This window comes from Phyllostomus discolor, chromosome 4 (genome assembly GCF_004126475.2).
Source record: "Phyllostomus discolor isolate MPI-MPIP mPhyDis1 chromosome 4, mPhyDis1.pri.v3, whole genome shotgun sequence".
In the NCBI taxonomy this organism is placed as follows: Eukaryota; Metazoa; Chordata; class Mammalia; order Chiroptera; family Phyllostomidae; genus Phyllostomus; species Phyllostomus discolor.
This window is the reverse complement of record NC_040906.2, coordinates 125173751-125195705: the sequence shown is the minus strand read 5'-3', so window position 1 is coordinate 125195705 and position 21955 is coordinate 125173751. Positions and strand designations below refer to the sequence as shown.

At 39.5% G+C, this 21955-nt stretch overlaps 1 protein-coding gene across 1 annotated transcript in view; it reads right to left on the bottom strand.

The window, feature by feature from the left end:
* Positions 1-21955, bottom strand: part of LRRC1 (leucine rich repeat containing 1) — a 140455-nt gene that overhangs the window by 7429 nt on the left and 111071 nt on the right. The window contains exons 8-12 of the mRNA XM_036024245.1: positions 19603-19747; positions 17128-17245; positions 16623-16629; positions 15591-15674; positions 4215-4330 (exon numbers count right to left, since the gene is read on the bottom strand). Of these exons, the coding sequence (XP_035880138.1) occupies positions 4215-4330; positions 15591-15674; positions 16623-16629; positions 17128-17245; positions 19603-19747 (470 nt within the window). The remainder of the gene's footprint in view (positions 1-4214; positions 4331-15590; positions 15675-16622; positions 16630-17127; positions 17246-19602; positions 19748-21955) is intronic.

Here is a 21955-nt window from a genome sequence, read left to right as displayed (position 1 = left end):
TTATGGCCATGACCTACCCAACCTGACGTGCCTTTCCCATCCCCTGAAACACCATAGCAACTGCTTGTCAGATTTATTTAAGAACTAAACAGGGCCTACTGATCAATGTAACACTAAGTTTCCTGACGGTTGCGTACTTTTTATGATCGAATGTTTCGTGTTTGTTACCTCCTACTAGAACATTTAGTTTTAATATTTAAAGATATATATGGAGGAAATAATCAGTGGAAAAAAAATTAAACAATACCAAAATATCTAAAGTGAAAGCACCCTGTAACCCCAAGTCTCCACCTTTCCTCTAGTGGAACTACTATTGATATTTTGGTGAACTGCATTGATAAGTTTTTTTAAAAACATGAACAAAAGTGAGGACACTTATTACACTTGCTCGTTATTCCATATCGTGGGCTTCCTAATTGCTTGGTATTTTATAATAGAGCTACACTGCTGTGTTTTGTCTTTTACTATTTTTTACTTTTCCAGCTTTACTGAGATATGATTGACACACAGCACTGTGTAAGATGTATAACATGATGATTTGATACACTTATATATTGTGAAATGATTACCACAAAAGGCTTAACTCCCCCATCACCTCACATAATCACCATTTTGCATGCATGTGTGTGGCAAAAACACTTAAGATCTACTGTCTTGGCAACTTGCAAATACATAATACAGTACTGCTAGCTGTAGTCACCACGCCGCACACCGAGTCCCCAGAACTCATTCATCTCATGTTTGGAGGTGCATCCTTTGGCCAACACCTCTCTGTTTCCCTCACAACCCCTCCCCCAGGCCCTGGCCACCACATTCTACTCTCTGTTTCGGTAAGTTCAACTCTTTTAGATACCACATGCAAGTAAGATCATACAATATTTGTCTTTCTCCATCTGACTTATTTCATGCCAAGGTCCGTCCATGTTGTCATAAATGGCAAGAATTCCTTCTTTCTAATGACTAAAAAATATTCCATTATATATATCATATATGTGTTATACATACATGCACAAACACACACACCACATATTCTACTGATAGATTCTTAGCCATATCTTGGCTATTATAAATAATGCTGCAACAAACATATGAGTCCAGATATCTCTTTAATACAGTGTTTTCATTTCCTTAGGATATATAAGGTCTGTCCACAAAAAGTCCAATCACTGTTAATATAATAAGAAAGGTTTGCGCAACATCCATGAAGCCTGGCAGCCGAGGAAAGTGGACTGGAATGCACATGTGTGAACAATGACAACTTCACTGTACTAGCCATTGGGGGCGGTAGATGCCATTGAGTGAACACATGTACTGTGTGGTCATGGAATTCAAAATGACTGAGCAAGCAGAGCAACTAATCTGCATCAGATTTTGCATTAAACTTGAACATTCCTCTGCAGAAACTATTCAAATGATTCAGAAAGCCTCAGCCATGGGCAACTGGTAATTTACAGCTTTACACAACGTGCCTGCTCATGCATCATGTCTCCCGCAGAGCTATATTGGAGGAACACCAAATCACCCAGGTGACTCAGCCACCGACAACTCGGGGGCACCCAGATTTGACACCCTGTGACTTCTGGCTTTTCCCAAAACTAAAATCACCTTTGAAAGGGAAGAGATTTCAAAATGTCGATGAGATTCAGGAAAATATGACAGGGCAGCTGATGGCAATTGGAGAACTGTCTGAGGTCCCAAGATGCCTACTTTGAAGGGGACTGAGGCTTCCTTGACCTAGGTACAATGTCCCTCGGATCTTCTTCAATAAATGTGGACAGTTCACGTTATGTGGCTTCATATACTCAGAAGTGAACAGCTGGATCTTACGCTACTTCTAATTTTAAGTTCTTAAGGAAACTCTATACTGTTTTTTACAGGGCCTACACAAGTCCACCTTCCCAACTAACCATGGATAAGGGTGCCCTTTTCTCCACTTCCTTATTATTTCTTGTCTTTTTCATCATAGCCATTCTAACAGTTGTGATGACTATTTCCCCACTGACAGCCATTATTTCTAGTATGAGTATACTAACACTGCAAGGAAGATCCTCAAACACCCAATTTCGTGTATTTGGTGGATACTCCTATGGGTAAGAGTCTAGGAAATAAAGAAATGTATATTCTGTATCTGCGAGTAGCTGATGCTATGAGACACCTCCTCCATTACCGTACCAGAAGTTTGATACTTTGTTTCCAAGTGGCATTTTATAGTTATCCTTGCTGTAACTTACTGCACCAAATTTATCAAAGACAATTTTTGAAAACTAAGGCACAGTCTCCTTGTGCCATTTGCTATTTTCATATGCCTCAGAGAAGGGCAGAAACTTCTCTTACACTTGGTGTGATTTCTCACGGTGTGAGTGACATTTCTGCAAGCTGAAAAGCTGACATGGTAGTCCTGTGTTTTTATTAGTTTCTATACTTTAAAATAAGTAGTAATTAAATATATTAATAGGCTTAAAATTTGGTCATTAAACTATATATACATGGACTAAATGACACATTTACTGACTCAGATGACACCTATGTAACTCAACTTTTTAATTGGCTTTTCTCCACCTTGGCTCAAGCATAATAAAAATTTAACTTTCCCTTCTTTGGAGAAGTGGAGAATGAAACCTTCAGTCTGGAGCAAATCAGTTTTAGACATTAGAGCCATCTTTCCACTCAAGAATTAGTGGTGCAAATTCATGCTCATCAGGAAGGCAAGGACCAAGGGTGGGAGTCACTGAGTTTCTACTGCTGGAGGTGAGAGGTCAGGAAGCCACCTTTCTCAAGCTTGAAATCGCATATTATTAGGCTTAAGTCCAACAAAAATGCAACATTCAGCTCATTAATCCAGAGGTTTCAGTCACTAGTCAGTGGTCTTATGAATCTATTAAGATATCCTGAAAGCAGTAACTTTAAAAGGGTGAGCACTCTTGAGGCCATAACTCATCTCCAGGCTCCTGCTGAGTGCTGCTGTTTACTTAGCACCACTGTCTATAATCCATTAGCGAGAATGAAAAATGGCCGGTGAGCCTGACCTAAGTGGCCAGCTAATCAACACTTAGGATACAATCCCCCAAACACTCTGGATCATCTTCCACTGCTTCCGCACTCTGTCTCCTATCTAACTATATAATACTCAAAAGCAGTTTTTAATTACTCTTGGCAGTGCTGCCTGTGACACAAAGCATTTCAAAGGGGCCTTCTATTCATGCTGCAAAACTAACATTTTTAACATTTTCCCAGGTATTTACTGTGTACCAGGTGCTGTGAAGGGACATGATACACTGGCACATTAACCATAACATCCAACTTTAGGTTTAGGAGGATTACATACGAAGACACAGACAACTAACAGTGCTGTATTATGGGGTAATTAAAAAATGCAGATTCAGAGAGAGGAATGTTTTCTAGAGAAAATAAAAGCGTAAGTGATGAAAAATAAAAGTAGGGAAAGAGAGAAGAGGGTCCCAGCTAGACAGAATAGCCTCTGTAGACTCAGGGGGCTCAGGGGGAAGAAAGTGCATGTGATATTTAAGGTGATGAAATTAGTTCAGAATGGATAAGACAAATCAATATGCTACGAAGGTGAAGAGAAGATATATTCTGGAAACTGGTGGGTGAATAGTTCAACATGACCTCTGACCCCAGAACTTGAGAAATGTTGCTGCTACGATCTTGAGAACACTTGTCTAGTGGCTGGCCACTTTTTTTGGATTATGAATCACTTGGCAATTCTGACATGATCCTCTCACCAGGGAAGTATCCCTAAATACAACCTTGTTTACAATTCCAGAGGGATCAGAGTCACCAGCAGAGTACCTCAAGACCCCTGACTGACAGTCATTCAAGCTCATTTTTTAGACGAGGAAACCATGAGGCCACGTGACTTACAAAAGGTGGGGTGAAACCTACGTCCCTCAGTTCTCAGGCAATGCTCCTTTCCTGACATCACTGTCCTACTATTCTGGGATGGACCTCTGCAGAAATGTCCGCTTATACTATGCAGCACCCTGCGCTCAGGCTGTCCCTGGCTTTCTCTGCCCCACGGGGCTCAGTCACCGCAGCGCCTACACTGGAAACTTCCTGAGACCTGGGTGGTTCAGCTCCCTGGTATGTTATTCTGTCAGGTGGAGCAAGGCAAGATTGCAAGGCCGCATGGTCAAGGCTGAGGTATGTGAACATCTGTTTCTTTCTCTGAGGCAAAGCAAACAGAATATGCTTACCTGTTCCCTGCCACATCCAGGACATGAAGCTCTGTGGCCTGTGACACCTCAGCAGGTATCCGAGTTAGTCTGTTGTCACGCACGCAGAACACAGTGAGGCTGCAGCAACCACCGATCTGCAACAGGGAGGAAAACACACCTTGTTTCCAGGTTTTGGGGGGAGAAATGGTGGTGGCCTTGTTTATCAAATGGCAAGAAATGATACATAAAATTATGCCACATGATTTTAAGTCTCACTGATGATCAACTATGATTAATTTAAATTATAAAACGCTGAGTAGTCCAATGGGCTTATAAAAATCCCTATAAAACAGTAAACACACATGTTCTAAATTAAATCAAGAAATAAACAAACAGTTCAAAAATTTCACTCTGGAAAGGAGTTATTTTCCACTGCTACAGTGCAACTACATCTCTTAAATATGTTAACCAAGTACACAGGTCCAAGCAAATATTATTGGGTCAAATGGAGGTTTAAGAATTCTAGATTTCAAAAGTTAGGCCAAAGATCAAAACCCACACCCTTGAAGACCTGTCCATTACATTAACTTCAGTGTTCTCAGTGTTTCAGTTTATTAAAAAAAGGGGGGGCCCATCTGATTGATGATACATTAATTTCCACCACATGACTTTTAATAGCTTCCATTCACCACTCAATCTGGTAAATTCCTTTTTCTTTGACCAATGTGAAATCAACAAAATTTTAGCTGATAGTGAATTTGGTAAATGCATACATTAATCTCCTCAGCTATGATCTACACCTACATCCACACCACATTTGATTATCACTTCCTTTTTTTTTAAGCAAGCAATTCAAAGGTAACTGAGCTTCATGTAAATCTGGTCTGCAACAAAATACATTAACACAAAAGAATTCAATTTGTTTCTTGAACAAATTGGCTGTGGTTTCTACAGTCAGGCAAGCCACACTCAGGGGGTGAAAAAATAACTCGATCCCAGACACAGCATTCTGCAGGACTCCATACAGTACCACATTCTTCCTGTGCTCGCTATCCTAGGAGCAACTGCTAGAAAAGGCTCATGAAGGGACCTATTGATGTGTCTGTGACACATGGAAAAATACTCCACAGCCTTCCCCTTGCTGACGGGCAAAACGCTTGATGGAATCTTCAATGATGTCTAATATAGCTTCTGACCTTTTCTACTTATGATTCTGGTTAGTATATGTATAGATCTTAAAAAGCAGAATGCATATACTTATGAAACTGCTATACAATTTCCTTCATGCAAAATCTTATTATGTCTTCCTTTTAGAGTTAATGTAAAGATTTTGAAAAAATATCTTTAACCACAGTATTTAATCATAATGGATATAAAAGAAAAATAAACAGAAGAAAACACAGACTAACATTGTCTCTTATCCCTGGGAAAATACCCAGATACGTAAGAAGGCTTTTGGACTGTCCCCCTTCATTTCTCAGTATTTCATATGTCCCATCCCACGCAAAACAGGCTTATTCACTGTCCCCTTAACATACATCTTACATTTCTGGTTCAGTTCTTTCTTAAAGAAATGCCCTTCTATTTCATCTTTCTAAATCTTACCAATTAACCAAAATTAGCTACACATCCTCTATTTCACAAAGTGCTTCCAGAACTCCCTGGGCCACACTGACACATCGCTCGCTCTCTGTGCTTCTTAAACAGTTCTGGTCTATCCAAACCTCTGACAGACCCTTTGACTGAGCTACTGTTTAAACTGTGCATTTATATAATCAGGATGCCTGGCAAGTATAGTACTCATTCTATCTACTCACCTGTGAAGGCTATTTACCTACCAACCTTTCTCGTTTAGGTATGTTTATATGTTTATATTTATTAGTTTACTTCCTAGTGAAAGGCTGCTACTTAAAGTTATTATCTGATGCTGTATATAGCATTTTTTTCTAGAAAGAACCACTTAAGTATCCTCCCTTACATTTTATAAATATAGGGACCTAATACCATGTCCTAAAAGGTTCTTCTGTGGGGCTAGGCATTCTTCCCTCCGTTGGCGAAGGCAATCATCAAGTTCTACCAGGTGCCCAGGAATATTATAGAAGGAAAGAAATCAAAACATTGAATCTTTGGAGAACTGCCACGATTAGATTATCTCAGAGACATTTAGATGGTCCCAACAAAAGCCTACTCACGGGAAGAGAAAACAAAGTCTTCGTGGAGAGGTACTGCACTAGAGCCTCAGCGGGGACAGCGGGCCCACCTCAGCCCTGCCGTCCACCCTTAGGGAGGCAAAGCAGCCAGTATCAGTTACTCTCACACATGACCCTCCTGATGGGACAACAAGCTCCTGGAGGGTGGATGGAAACAAGACTACAGTGTGATTCTGGGCACTTTGTCATGAAGTTATCCACTGTCCCAGCCCCCTGTAGGATATCTGTTTGGGGCCCTACTACTATCCCATGTGACCACTTTCAATTTTTATCATGTGTATATACTATAAATTTAAAAAATTAATTCACTGATTAAACTTTATCAGAAAGGGCTCTAAAAGTTGTGGGAGCAATAAAAGTTCTGGTCAAATGATCATTCCTTAAGTGTTTGGGGGAAAATAATGTGAACTCCCAGTGGAGTGTATAAACTGTCTACCGTGCTTATAGTTTTATTTCTTTCTTCTTCCTCTGTCTCTGATCTCACACAAATTTGAGATGTAAAAGGATGGAAAGCAATTGTATTCAAGAGCCTACTAAGCACTCTGGGTTGTCATAGCCGGCAGAGTGACATCTGATCTCTATTGTCTATGGTTTTTGGAAAACAGTGCAAACAAAGAGCCAGTGTTGTTACTCGCCAAGGTTGTGCATCACTCAAACAGCACCATCTTACCAAATCAGCCAAGAAGAGATGGCACGAACTTTGGCTTTTAGAAAAGATTACTAGGCGGTCAAAATCATAACTCAAAAGACACAGTTCTTTACAGATGTCAGAGGAGTGTGGTGCAAAGCAGGGAGTTTGTGCCTTGAGATCACAGGCCCTGAATGGGTTTCAGGCTTGACCGTGTTTGTGGAGTGAATATATTACTTTATCCCAAAATACCAGTAAGAATTGAATTAAATGAAACCACAAATATATTGGGTTGGCCAATAGGTTTGGTTTTTTTCTGAACAATGGCTCTAGCAGTACTTTAGTTGTCTTTAACTTCATTCAAAACAATTTTGTTAAATGGTATTGTGAAAGCTGTCATATCAGTGTGCACTTTTTAAAAAAGTTATCAAATGGTGAATTTTTATGGCAGCCACTTTAATACTGTAGATGGAAGAAGATATGCAACATTTTCAGATATTATGCTTGGTTATTTCAGAGAAAGATAAAACTGCAACTGAAACACACACAAAAAAAAACCCAGGATCTGTATCAGTATATGCAGAAGATGCTGTGACTGATTGAACTTGTCAAAAGCACTTTGCGAAGTTTCTTGGTACTACTGCCAATTTGGCCAAATAACTTTGCTGTGGGGCTGTCTCACACACTGGAAGATGTTTGGCAGCACCTCTGGCCTCTGCCCACTAGACGCCAATAGCAGGAGATAGCTCAAATATTCAAATCAATAAAGTTATTGGTGAAATGAAAGATTCTTTTATTTTACAAAAAACTACATGGACTTCTTGGCCAACCCAATAATTTAGCACACATCATAGAACTGGTCTATTGCTGTTGCCAAATAATGTGGTAGCTATTGTTTTTCAAAGAAGTGAAAATCCCATATCCAATGAAAAGCTCATCACCACTCGAGTGGCAACAAAACTACTATGCGGTAGTGGCACTGATGCTGAGAGCTCTTCCCTGAACCCACTGAACTCTTTAAAACATCGTCTTGCATTACCGCCTATGCCCGTTTGGCTCCTTCCCCTGCAATCACACCACTCCACTGGCCATGTCCATGAGGTCCTTTCTCTTTTTGCTCAGTCCCTCCACCCCCTAACCCTCCCCCACACCGACAGAGCTGTTACACTGCTCTGCATCTATGAGTCTCTCTATCTTTTTGCTTGTTAGTTCAATTTCTTCATTAGATTCCACATATGAGTGAGATCATATGGTATTGTCTTCCTCTAACTGGCTTGTTTCACTTAGCATAATATTCTCCAGGTCCAATCCATGCTGTTGCAAAGGGTAAAATTTTTCTTTTCTTACAGCAAGACGTATTCCATTGTGTAAATGTCCCACAGTTGTTTTATCCACTCATCTACTGATGGGCACTTGGGCTGCTTAAAAAATATATTTTTTTAAATATTGAAAAAAACCCTTATAGGACAAATAATACTAAATGTGAGGTAAGAGAGTACAAAAATTTCTAATGTCAAAAGAAAGTATTCGTCAAAGAAGGAATCCAAGTATTAGCCTGGTAAAAGATGGAAAACCTATTCTGTTTGAGAAGGATTAAAAAAGATAAAGCAAGTGAGGTAGTACTTGAAGGGATTTTCTCCATGTATTTTTTAAAAGATTTTATTTATTTATTTTTAGAGAGGGAAGGGAGGGAGAAAGAGAGAAACATCAATGTGTGGTTGCTGGGGGCCATGGCCTGCAACCCAGGCATGTGCCCTGGCTGGGAATCGAACCTGCGATGCTTTGGTTCGCAGCCCGCGCTCAATCCACTGAGCTATGCCAGCCAGGGCCTCCATATATTTGATTATTTAAAATTCAGAGGCATAAAATTAAACAAAGTTTATTTTATAGATTATATTATGGTGTATTCACTATCATTTAAGTCATAATGTATATAATGCTCTATAAAAAGTCAAAAAAGCCAAAAATAAATAAATAAAACACTGTCTCCTTGACAATGTATCACAATGACATTTTGTGTTAACACCTGTGAAGAGCTGATATGAGTTTAGTGTTATATTATTTATAACATTCACACGTATTTTCGCTTTCTCTTTTGAGTTCAGGAAGCAAGAGTTTACAGGCTCCTTAAAGTGGCCACTAGGAAAAAATGTCTATATCACTTAGAAATTCAGGGAAGCAGAGTCACTGTTAAATAACTTATTACTAGTAAAGTAGGAAGATGGTATTTTTAAACCTCCCTCAAACCACATAATAGCATTTTCCCAGGATACAAGGGGTTGGACTTGGGTCCTCTGAGAATTACAGAATATAGCTGAGAATCCTTGTTTAGCTGTTTTGTGTCTCTTAAGTCAAGATGATACTGTCCTCACCTGTTTGTTACTGATCTAATCCACCTCAAGGAGATGGGACCTGCAGACCATTAAGCAAACCTTTAGTTGGGTCTAAGTATTAATTGCCTGCAAGTTACTTTACCCTAGAGAAGATAATCAGACAGATTCAACGATTCAAAGACAAAGCCTACCTTTGTCTGCCTATATTCCCCTGTAAGAATGCCTGTCTTAAGTATAAAGGAGCTTTCATTTCCCTCAGCATCCTCCCTTCAATATCATTTGTAACAGAACTAAACCCACATTTCAGTGGCAAAAAGGAAAATGTACAATAAGCAAAAATCTGGTGAAAATACAATTTAAACAGAAATATTATGATGTGTAATTTTAGAAACCAAAGACTATTTTTGGCCTCTTCAAAAACATCACAATCTGTGGCATACTATTCAAATGTTCCCTACATCATAAATATTTTGGAAACCACATGGCTTTGGGACTCTGAATTGTTGGGCCACTGACATCAAAATATCCAGTAATAGCTATGACATTCTTCTTTTTTAATTATAAAAAAGTAACTTATGTTGACTGGAGAATAAAAATCTTGCACACATACACACATATGATGGGCAAGTTACTTAACCCCTCTTAGTTGCACAACTTGTTAGATATTGATAATGATGTACCTACACTTCACACAACTACTGCGAAAATTAGACAAGAACAAGCATGAAAGCTAACAGTGCCTGGCACATGTCAGCTGCCCCAGTATATGCTTGCACGGTGCTGGCAGACATTAGCTGCTCCTGTATGCACTGTAAGAACAGTCTTGTGCATCATTCTTAGTGCATATCCCTAACTATGTCCTGAGGATCAAGGTCCTAGAAGTGGAACTGCAGAATCAAGGGGTGTTGCACATTTTTTAGTTTTTAATACTATTATCATATTCCCTACCAAAGAAGCCATAATAATTTATACTTCCATAATAACATGCACTTCCCTGTAGCCTTGCCAAAATTTGGTACCATTATTATTACCATTGTTAATCCTGAAAATCTGATAGGTCAAATAATACTTTCCATGAACATTTCTGTGAATACAGATGGGGCTAACATTTTTCATATTTATAGCCATTTCTGTTTTTTTCTTCCAAGAGTCACTTATTGGGAAGGGGAGTTCTTTGCTTTTATTTTTGTCTACTTTACTACAGTGGGAATATCTTTTTCTCAATGATATGAAAGAACTTCTAAAGAGTTAAGAAGAGAGTACATTCGTTTGCAATGCTTAAGTGTCCCCCACTGCCAGGCTGTCTGTGCCTTCTTAAAGATCAGAAATCTCATTTTTATATAGACAGATGCATCAACTATTCCTTTTATGACTTATTTCCTCTTTCAAGCTTAGGAATGCTTTCTCCATCTTGAAATCCAATGATCAAGTATATTTTATTCTAGTATTTCTAGATTTTCTATCTTTATTTACAATATATCATTTAAAATATAATGAGAATAGTCTAAATTAGTCACTAAAAGAATTTTAAATTATAGTAGAAGGCATAAAACTATCCATAAATGCATACTTGATCACTAGAGACATTTTTGAATACCACAACAATATTTATGGGTAATTAATGCTGACAGATCACCTGATGAAGAAAAACTTTGATGAATGATCTGCAAATCCTATTTGTCTCATATGACTGGATAGGCATGATGTAGATAGGGCCACTACCATTTTGACTTAATGCAGATGAAAGGCTGAGCCTAAACTTGGAAATAGACTCAATTTCTTCCAGTCAGAAACTCTTTAAGGTCCAGCCTATTTAAAGTTAAGATTTGCTTGGGGAGTATTATAAAGTCACTGGCTGTCTTTCACACCCATGATCACACATACACTGACACCCTGTTTATTGACAAGTCACACTGTCTCTTCTTCATTCTTCCCTCTGCCAAAATTATGAGATTTTTAGGGAACCTCCTTTTCCCAGAAGTATACATACTTAAGCGACAAGATGAAAAATAAAAGATACAAACAAGTTGCTTGAAAAATCAGAAGCATGCCACATGTAGCAAATAAAGCCGATCTAGCCTTTTCATCAGAGACAGAATGGTGCCAACAAACTGGAATTTAGTGAAGACAGATGAGCTGCCAAGTTATGCCTTTGAGAGTTTCTGAGTAACTCAAAATGTAATTCATAGAAAAGCATTCTCTTGAGAAAATAATCTGAACAAACTGACATAACAAAAAAGGTTCCAGGCCATGCAGTCATTTAAAAAAAAAACTGAGTATAGTGGAAAATGCCCAGTATTTTACAATGAAGTACACACAAAGCATTCAGCCAATTTGAGTCTTCATGCATTTATGAAGCAAATGGCAGTTAGAGATGCAACTGGGGTCTGAACAATACTTACAAGAGAACAAGTTTACCTGACTTTTCTAAATTTCCAAGCAGCTAACAATTAAGAAAACAAGAGACATTCATTGATTTGTAAATGTTTACTACAAATAACACCACAAAACACAAACAATCTATTATTGTGACCCACACAAGTACAAACATTTTCCCCTCAATCATTTGGGAAAAAGTGCAAATAAATGCTGCTATACACTGAGAAGCTGTGCTATAAAATTGATAATATACTATACTATCAAATTTTTAAAAAGACAAAAACTAGGAAGAACTACACAGCACACCAGACCAATGGCAATTAATACAACTAAGGATTTTTGGCATATAAATTAAATTGGTCAGCATTTCTGTTGAGTATGTCATGCATGCAACTTAACTGCTCAAGAGAAAGTAGTGAAGTTCTGAAAGAAAAGAATCCAATAAGGAGAAGTGCAGCATTTGATCAAACTGTATCAAGGTTGGAGACAGAGCAAGCACACACACACGTGGTCACTGGGCATAAGCCGCCCCTGCCACACACACACCCACACACTCGCACAGGGCCAGAGGGTCTACCACATTCACTGCACAAACTCATGCCATGATGGTGCAGCCCAGACCAACATGACGCAATTTGAGGTCAGGAGGCCCCTGGGGGACTTGGCTGCTCAGCCCCAACGGTCAGAGGCAAGCATTCAACCACTTCTGCTGGGCTACTAAGCTGTGACCCACAGCAGAATTGGAGACAGATGCTCAGTGCACTTCCTACTCTGGGAGCTCAGTGCGTGTGAGTAGGAGTGAAGGTGTGCTAGAGAAGATCCAGCTCCTAAAAGCCTAAACATTCTACCCTTTATCAGACAGCTGACACAACAGGCACAGACTTCATTCCTTTATCAAACTTTGGATGCCAGAAAACCAATCATAATTTCTCGGAAAATGAATAAAATGTGATAGCTAACTAAAATGCTTTGAAGCTAGAAATACTTACACTTTTGAAATCATGAAAAGCTGTTCCTAGTAACTATGCAGACACACAGCATGCACTAAACATAACCCTCTAAAAAGAAACACGAAGTATGGGTTTCAGTCTCTTAAAGTGAACAGAGGACTGACCCTACAATAATGATGACAGTCTTATAAAAATAAAATTCTAAAGTTCTTGTCTGGAATGTATGTGTACCTTTGAAAGAGAGAACCAAAAAAGAAGAAGGGAAGTTGGAGGTGGGTGGTGAAAGTAGGGATTGTTAACACTATACTTAAAAATGTTCTCTTTGGTATTTTCCTTGAAATATTCCTAAAATGTATTAATTTTCTAAAATATCAAAACTAAAGATAATTTGGCTTTTTTTTTTTAAATCAAATTATGGTGCTGCCACACTGCAAGGTCACATGGATGAAAAGATTGGGCTGAGTCAGTATTAGCTGAGCGGCCATGCTGTTACTGGCCAGTAAAAGCGCAGTGAGCTGGCTGTGGGGAGACACATCTTTGCAGCCCAGTTCTACAGACTCCTAGCTATAGGAGCCCAAGTAAGGAAAGATCTTCGTTGGCCTCAGTTTTCCCATCTGTGAAATGAGGAATCCCCATGACCCTCAAAGCTGCTGTGAGGATTCAACAAGTTAACATACATGAAAGCACCTATGGTGCTGAGGAAGAAACTAATAAATCTTTTCTCTGTGAGTGTGTTTGTATCCAATCTATTTATTACTCATCTTTGTGTACTGTTCGACAAGAATAAAATCAGTGTTCAGAATAATGTTCAGATCTGTGTTCTGGTTTATCACTTAGAGCCTGGAACGAAAATGTTTTAATTCATAGAATCTCTTAGTTGTGTCCCAGTTACGTTGAAATGTAGACTGAAAAGAGTTGGGAACAGTTTTATTTAGAGTCCAGTGTTCAGATTAAGGATGTGTCAGAATATGATCACATTTATTAAGCTGGCCAAAAAGTCCATTACTTTGTTTCCCATACGATGGCTCTAGGAGTGTTTAGTTGTCTTTAACTTCATTCAAAACAATTTTGTTAGATTGCATCATGACAGTTGTCATATCAGCTTGCATTAAAAAAAAACAAAAAAAAACAAAAAACGTACAGGCCTAGCTGGTGTGGCTCAGTGAATTGAGTGCTGACCTACAAACCAAAGGGTCAACAGTTTGATTACCAATCAGGGCATGTGCCTGGGTTGCAGGCCAGGTCTCCAGTAGGGGCGTATGAGAGGCAAGCACACATTGATGCTTCTCTCCCTCTCTTTCTCCCTCCCTTCCTGTCTAAAAATAAATAAAATCTTTTAAAGAACTTATCAAAATTGGTGAATTTTTGTGCAGCCATTTTAACATTGAAGATAGAAGAAGATATGCAACATTTTAAGAGTATTATGCTTGATTATTTCAGGAAAGGTAAAAATGCAACTGAAATGCCAAAAAAAGATTTGTGCAATATATGCAGAAGGTGCCATGATTGATCAAATGTGTCAAAAGTGGTTCGTGAAGTTTCTTAATACTACTGATATCATGGCCAAATAACTCTTTGCTGTGGGGCTGTTTTATGCATTGGAAGATGTTTAGCAGCACCCTTGGCCTCTACCTACTAGAAGCCAACAGCATGATATAGGAGAGAACCAACATATTCAAAATATTCAAATCAATAAAGTTATTGGTGAAAATGAAAAATGTCTTTTATTTCACAGAAAAAATTAAATGGGCTTTTTAGCCGACCTAACATAATAAACGTCCTCATTCTTCCATTCAGGAACATTTGCTGTCCAATGTAGGGAGGAGACTGAAACACAGAGGGCAGAGCACCAAGATGAGGAAAGGAAAGACAAAACCAGGCCAAGTTCAGACACCCTGAGAAGCATCCCAGCAAAATAAGAACCCTCAAGTTAAATGGTGGCTTTGAAATTATTCCAAGATAGATGTTGGAAAGTGTCAAAACAGAGAAACACAAAGGAAATTGCACCTGGCCAGTGTTTATATCACACCACCCCACACCTTTTTATGTGAGGCCCTGACAAAGGGGAGTGGATTCACCAACATCTGATGGAGTGAAAATGGTGGCTTAAACTTACTTTTAGGCTATGTTGCTAATAAAAATTCACTAATAATGAATTTTTACTGCTAATAAAAGCTCAATACTACTCAACTCCAATCAAGTTCTCCTAGTTGAGAACTTGAAACACCTTCAAGTTGCATATTAAACACAGAAGGTGTCTAGAAAGTAAGCCTTCTTTTTAAACAACATACTAGACACCTTCTTGTTTAATATGCAATGGACTTCTCATTTTTAGCATTTTCATTTTAACCTCCCTGCTGGAACTCAGCCTCTAAGCTACTCTCCACAGTGGAAAGTGGCTGTCTCAGTTCTCCTGCTCGAAGCACTGACAAGAAAAAAATCCTAAAAATCTGGCTGTGCTTTCCATTTGCCTTCCTCTAGGCGAACACTTTTATGAAGAGTTCCTTCACTCTCCTGGTCGTGGACGCTGCCCAGGGTCCGTCTCTGCCCAGGAACAGGGTTGCATCAAGACCCATTTTTATAATTCCAATGGCTATTGGGTAGTTTAGTTTCACATTAAATTCAATCAAATCTGAGGTCATCCATTTCCTTTGCCAAACTCCCCAATCACCCATCTCTGTCAATGGTGTCACTCTACTCTGTAGGTTAAGCCCAAAACGACACCCGCCTACTTCCTTCAATGTTACTAACGATTACTCTTTGATATACTTCCTCCAACCATCTCTATACTCACAGATGAGAACGCATGCCTTTAAAAAACACCACATAAGTCTTTAAAAAGTATTTGACATTTCTGATCCCTTCTGTGTTATTTCTTGGTAATTATTACTTTATTATTTTTTTAAAGCACATACCTCTTTGGGTAAAGACATTAATTTATTTCTGTCTGCATTCAAGTTGCTCAACTTCTTAAGTTTTCCAATGCTTTTAGGTAAGGTCTGTTAAAATAATATTTTTATTATTAACTTTTAACACAACAGAATACAACCAATCTTTTCAAAAACATAAAGAATATAATCTCATCCAATAACAGAAGTAACATTTCTTCCTGAATATCAGATATTTGTAAATTTCACTTGGGGGATATGGGATTAAATGTTTTGCATTTCATTGGGAACAGAGAAACACCTAGTAAAAAAGTAATGAGGGTTCTTCAACTCAAGTGAGAATTTAATTTCTTTAAGATTCCCTCTTCCCTGCTTATAGCTTCAAGAATCACACTGACATGGTTGCTTGACTGACTGTGGAGGCCACAGTGCTGGGGCGGGGACTCACACTCTCAGCAGGGCATTGCAGCACCAGGGGAAGAGAGGGGGCTGCGTGGGCTGGGGTGTGGATGGAGCACAGGGTCCTAGAGGAAAGGGCCAGGGCCAACATGGGGGTCTCAGCACGCTCAAGGAATCCAAGGGTGAATGTTACTTTAAAAATTGTTATGATTACTATTTGTAAGCCTAACACCACATACTAGGGCAGAAATTTGGTCACTTCCACACCTGCCTGAGGAGTTTGAGCTGCCTGAGGGGGGAGGCTGCCAGACCCCCACTGCTGATTCTCTGTCTTTGAATGACCTCTTGCTGTCTTTTTCTGCTTTTTCACCTAAAGAGCATTACTTATTCTTTTGATAAAGACAGAAGAAAAGAAAAAAATAGGGGAAAGAGTAAGAAAAAGTTGGGTAAAAAGTAAAGGGACAAAATAAAGGCAGCAAAAAGGAAAGTAAACTGAAGAAACAATAGCAGCTACAAGACCATTACAAAGGAGAAAAAGGAGACGATGGAGTGGTAACGGAGGACAGCAGCAGGCTGTGAGAAGGCAACCCGGACTTGTGGTCGCCCTGGTGACCTACCCTGGCAGGTGGGACACACCCAGGCCTTTACCCCAGGAAAGACGGGGAGCCTGTGTCACCCCCACCCTCAATTTCTAGGGTGGGGTGAGATCACAGATCCAAGCCCAGCAGACACCAGTCTCTGGCTCCTCCTAAAAGAGCATACCTCCCCGCAGTCCCACCCAGGCTTTCCCTGGCCAACCACCATTTCTTCCCCTCCTCTTCCATCCTTCCGTTTGCCGAAGAACCCAGAGAGGACAGCAGTTCCTCTGGAGGTCCTCAGGCGCTGCAGCAGAGGCATCAGCACCTCCCTGGGGACCCTGACAGGTGTCAGTACAGTCCCCGCACCGTGAGTGCCGCAACTGGCACGCACTCCCACAGGGGGCTTCCACACAGCCTTCTTCGCCTTTATGACATGGATTTGCTTCCCAAGTCCCCTTTTCAGATTAACACAGGGAAATTTCCATTGAGTCCACCCACATCACAAGTAAGTAGAACCTACCCTAGTAAGTCTTTATAATATAGAATCGCATTATCAATGTTCATTTGAATGTGCAAACCACACTCACCGGGAGTTGGTTTCTGTAAGAACTAACTCAGTGAGGCTTTCACAGTCCCCAACTGTTTCAGGCAACTGCGTTAGTCTGTTCTGATCCACCTTCAGAATCGACAGTTTCTTTAGTTTTCCTGTAAAAGCATTATTTCAACTCATTAGTTACAACAGTTTTCCTAATCATCACTTTGTTACTTCCTATCTGCTATTCTTCTTGTTTTAAATAGTTATTCATTTTTTTCCTTACCCAGCTGTTCATAATGAAACTGTATCATTCTCATTACCACTAAAGGTCCAGAATTAAAATAATTTGTTCAGAACATCAAAAATAGCCAGCAATTAGAAGCACATCATTTTAAAAGTCACTACCTAAAAATATCATGTCAAGACCAGGAAATATAAAGAAAAACAAAGAGCTGGTTCTTAATGAATCTTTAAAAATAGATTTTTGTGTACAGAGAAGATAGACTTGTGTCTTAGTCCATGAATTCTCCTTACTAAAAACAAAAAATAAAGTGCAGTTTATTCTATCACTTATAAATGAAAATGACTTAGTGAAGATCCCTATATTGAAGTATTTCTACATACACACAATAAGATGGTAATCTTTGAAAAGTCACATTTTGGAAAGGGTCTATTACACTCAGGGCAGGAAGATGGACTCACTGGTGATGCCTTCAGGCCATGGAAAAGAAGAATCTGTTTACTGCAGCCTCCTCTGAGTCCTCACTGAGTGAAGAAAGTCCTAAATCTTTCAGATTCTCATTTTCAACTACAACTCAGGGGACCCGGCCTACAGAGAGATGCCCTCTGTTATCTACTTGGACTGGCAGGATTAACATCTCCAGGACAACCAGAAAGCAGCCTCTATCTTAAAGAGACATAAAGCAGGAGAAAGGAAAATGTCGAAAAGATTAACTTGTGTGCCCCTGCAGGGCAAAGCAGAACTAACCTTCTCAAGTCTTTATTTAGCATAATCAATAATCTACTAACACTGTCCCGAGAGGGTTTCCACCTGTCCTGTCAGGAGACACACTAGCCTTCTCTGCAGGGCACAATGAATTGCACCCTTGATGCATCCCACCCAACAGAGGAGTCTCCTTTAGTCACTAGTGGCAAGTGGTCCTGCAGCCTTGCCTAGAGCACTTTTAGTGACAGGGTGCCCCTGTCTTCACCAAGCAGCCCAAACTAGTTCATAACAAATATTTCTTTTTTTAAAAAAATTTTTAGATTTTATTCATTTATTTTTAGAGAGGGAAGGGAGGGAGACAGAGAGAGAGAAAGAAACATCAATGTGCGGTTGCTGGGAGTTATGGCCTGCAACCCAGGCATGTGCCCTGGCTGGGAATCGAACCTGTGACACTTTGGTTCACAGTCCGAGCTCAATCCACTGAGCTACGCCAGCCAGGACAAATATTTCTTTTAAAGCTCTTTCTTCAGTCATGGTGAGATTTGCAATCCTTTCATTTCACCATTTGTACTGGAAGATGAAATAAATCTTCAAATGTGTGAAGTCAGCCATTTCATGCCTCATATTTCTTCCCATTACAAGCAAGAAAACACCCCTAGTTCCTACAACTGCTTTCAGATGCTACAGATGATTCTCAGGGAATATTTCTACCTCAAGTCAAAATCCCTGTCAATTTTCCAACCAGCCTTAACTAAAGGCAATGACTATATTGCTGCCAAGTTGCTATTATCGGTCACCACTTTCATCCTGACCAAACACCGGAAGGGCAGTGGTGGTCCTCTGTCATACACTTCTCCAACTGCTGAAAATCTTTCACAAAACTTCCTTTGATGTTCTGAATAAAGGTTAAATAAAGGTCAAAGACAGCAATCCTATGACAACTATATGGTTAAATACAGCTTCCTACGCTTTCTAAGCAGCTATGCTATGGTGCAGCTGCCAGCCCATGTCTGTTTACACCTTCTCTGTGCTTATTTTCTCAAACTAGCTTGTAATGGGAAGGAAGTGGTAAAGGAAATGTCTCGACTAATTTTTTTAAAAGAAATAGAAGAGAATGGTTAATAAAAGATTATTCTCAAAGGGCTCAGCTCCAGAACACCATGCTACCTTTAACAGCACTTCCCCAGGTTATGCCATAGGGTCAAAGCTACTTCTCCTAAACTATTTAGAATGTTCAATTAGAAAATTCTTAGTGATTGCTCATATGCCCGAAACACATTCTACTCTTTGAACTAATCCCTGCTGAAATCATTGCCACAAGGTGTGGATGAAGTGTGCATGAGTCAATAATTATAAGTAATAATACCTAGAATTGCTACCAAACCAGGGGGAAGGAAATACCTGCACATAGGAAAACTTAATTGTATTAGTTTTTGCATTCCTTCTTTAAAAACAAAAACAAGCAACAAGGAAACTAAAGGAGCCACACCCCCAGTTCCTGAGCATGGTGACCAAAGGATCAGTGTCCTCCAAATGCTCAAGACAACCTCGAGCCCCTTAGCAGTTATTTTCAATACTCACCAATGCCATCCGGAATAGTTTCTAGTAAGTTATGGGAAATGACTAAATCTGTTAATGAAGTCAGGCCACTGATTTCTTCAGGAAGTCTTTCCAACTTGTTTTCAGAGACATCTAAGCACAGCAGGTTCTTCAGGTTTCCTATTTCCTACATCAGTGACACAGAAAAAGAAACTCATGCTTAAACCTGGCATAGCACAGAGGATTTTGCTACAGTGACAGTTTACAGTCAAATCCTAAAGCCGTCCTAAGGATGTTTCTTCTAAATGTGAAGGCTGGAGTACATTCCCAGACCCACTTCCAATGAAAATGGGAAGCTGTGTGAATCACAGACACAGAGCTGGGAAGGATGCCAAGTCCTCCAACTTCGGGCGGGCAAGGAATCGTCAATTTAACAGATGAAGAGACTGCACCGAGAGAGAGAGCAAATAACTTTAAAGTAACACAATTGGGGGAAAGGCTGGAATCCAGTTCTCCAAGTCTGGACTCCACCCATCACTTAGTAACCATCTAATACTTCAGGATGACCCTGCGATTCTCTCTGTTGAGAAATCATCTACTTTTATCTCCCATGACAGGTAGTACTTGTTAAAACAAACATCAATGCAGCTGCTTGCCAGAAAAACTGGGGCATACAGACCCACTGACACATTTAACATCAAAAGAAAAGAGAAGCATACTGTTTTTAAGGAAAACAGTCTACCCAGGAGTGGGACAAGTACCTGAATGAGTCTAACAGCCTGTTTTAGACTAGCTCACCTTCCATTCACAAAAAATGCATATTTTCCCTCGTATAGGGAAAATAGCTTCCACTTTTCCATTCCACTACCACTCAATTAAATTCCCACTCTCATTACCCTCTCACCTGGACTGGTGGTAGCTCTGTCTCTTGGCCTCTCTCTACCCAGGTCTGTTCTGCAAATTTGCTTCCATATTTCCCACCTGGAAACACAGCTAGTTCTAGTTGTGTAATCAAACCACCCTTCTACTCAAAAAAAAGTCTAGTGTCTCTTCAAGTAGTACAAATTCCTCGATCTATATTTAATTTAATCTAATTTAAATATTATGTCCAGATTTGGACATAATATTTATGACATCTTATGACTTGCCCCTGAGGAAACTGGAGGAATCAGACTGCATTTCTACTAATTTCATGCCAGACCTCTGAGTTTGTTCTACTATTTTCATTAATCCCTTTTAATATGCCATTGTATCCTTTTCTTTCTATCATCAATAAACACAAAAATAATTCTGACTACTTGAGACTGTCTGATATGGTTACTCCTGATTTAATAGACATTTCTACAAAGAAGGAAAGAAGGTATTTATTTTTTAAAAGTATATTTTATTGATTATACTATTACAGCTTTCTATTTTTTTCTCTCCTTTATTCCCCTCCACCCTGCAGCCCCCTCCCACCAGCATTCCCCTCCTTTAGTTCATGTCCATGGGTCGTACATATAAGTTCCTTGCCTTCTCCATTTCCTATACTATTCTTAACATTCCCCTATTTTGTACCTACCAATTACGTTTCTTATCCCCTGTACCTATTCCCCCATTCTCTCCCCCTCCCTCCCCGCTGATAACCCTCCATGTGATCTCCATTTCTGTGATTCTGTTCCTGTTCTAGTTGTTTGCTTAGTTTTTTTTTTGTTTGTTTTGCTTAGGTTCAGTTGTTGATAGTTGTGAGTCTGCTGTCACTTTACTGTTCATATTTTTTATCTTTTTTTTAGATAAGTCCCTTTAACATTTCATATAGTAAGGGCTTGGTGATGATGAATTCCTTTAACTTGATCTTATCTGGGAAGCACTTTATCTGCCCTTCCATTCTAAACATTAGCTTTGCTGGATAGAGTCATCTTGGATATAGGTCCTTGCCTTTCATGACTTGGAATACTTCCTTCTAGTCCCTTCTTGCTGGCAATATTTCTTTTGAGAAAGCAGTTGCAGTCTTATGGGAACTCCTTTGTAGGTAACTGTCTCCTTTTCTCTTGCTACTTTTAAGATTCTCTCCTTATCTTTAATCTTTAAATAATTATGATGTGCTTTGTTGTGTTCCTCCTTGGGTCCAACTTCTTGGGAACTCTCTGAGCTTCCTGGACTTCCTGAAAGTCTATTTCCTTTGCCAGATTGGGAATGTTCTCCTTCGTTATGTTTTCAAATTAGTTTTCAATTTCTTGCTTTCCCTCTTCTTCTGGCACCCCCACAATTTGGATGTTGGAACGTTTAAAGTTGTCCCAGAGATTCCTAAGCCTCTCCTCATTCTTTTGAATTCCTGTTTCCTCATTCTGTTCTGGTTGAACATTTATTTCTTCCTTTTTTCCTAAATCATTGATTGGAGCCCCGGTTTCCTTCC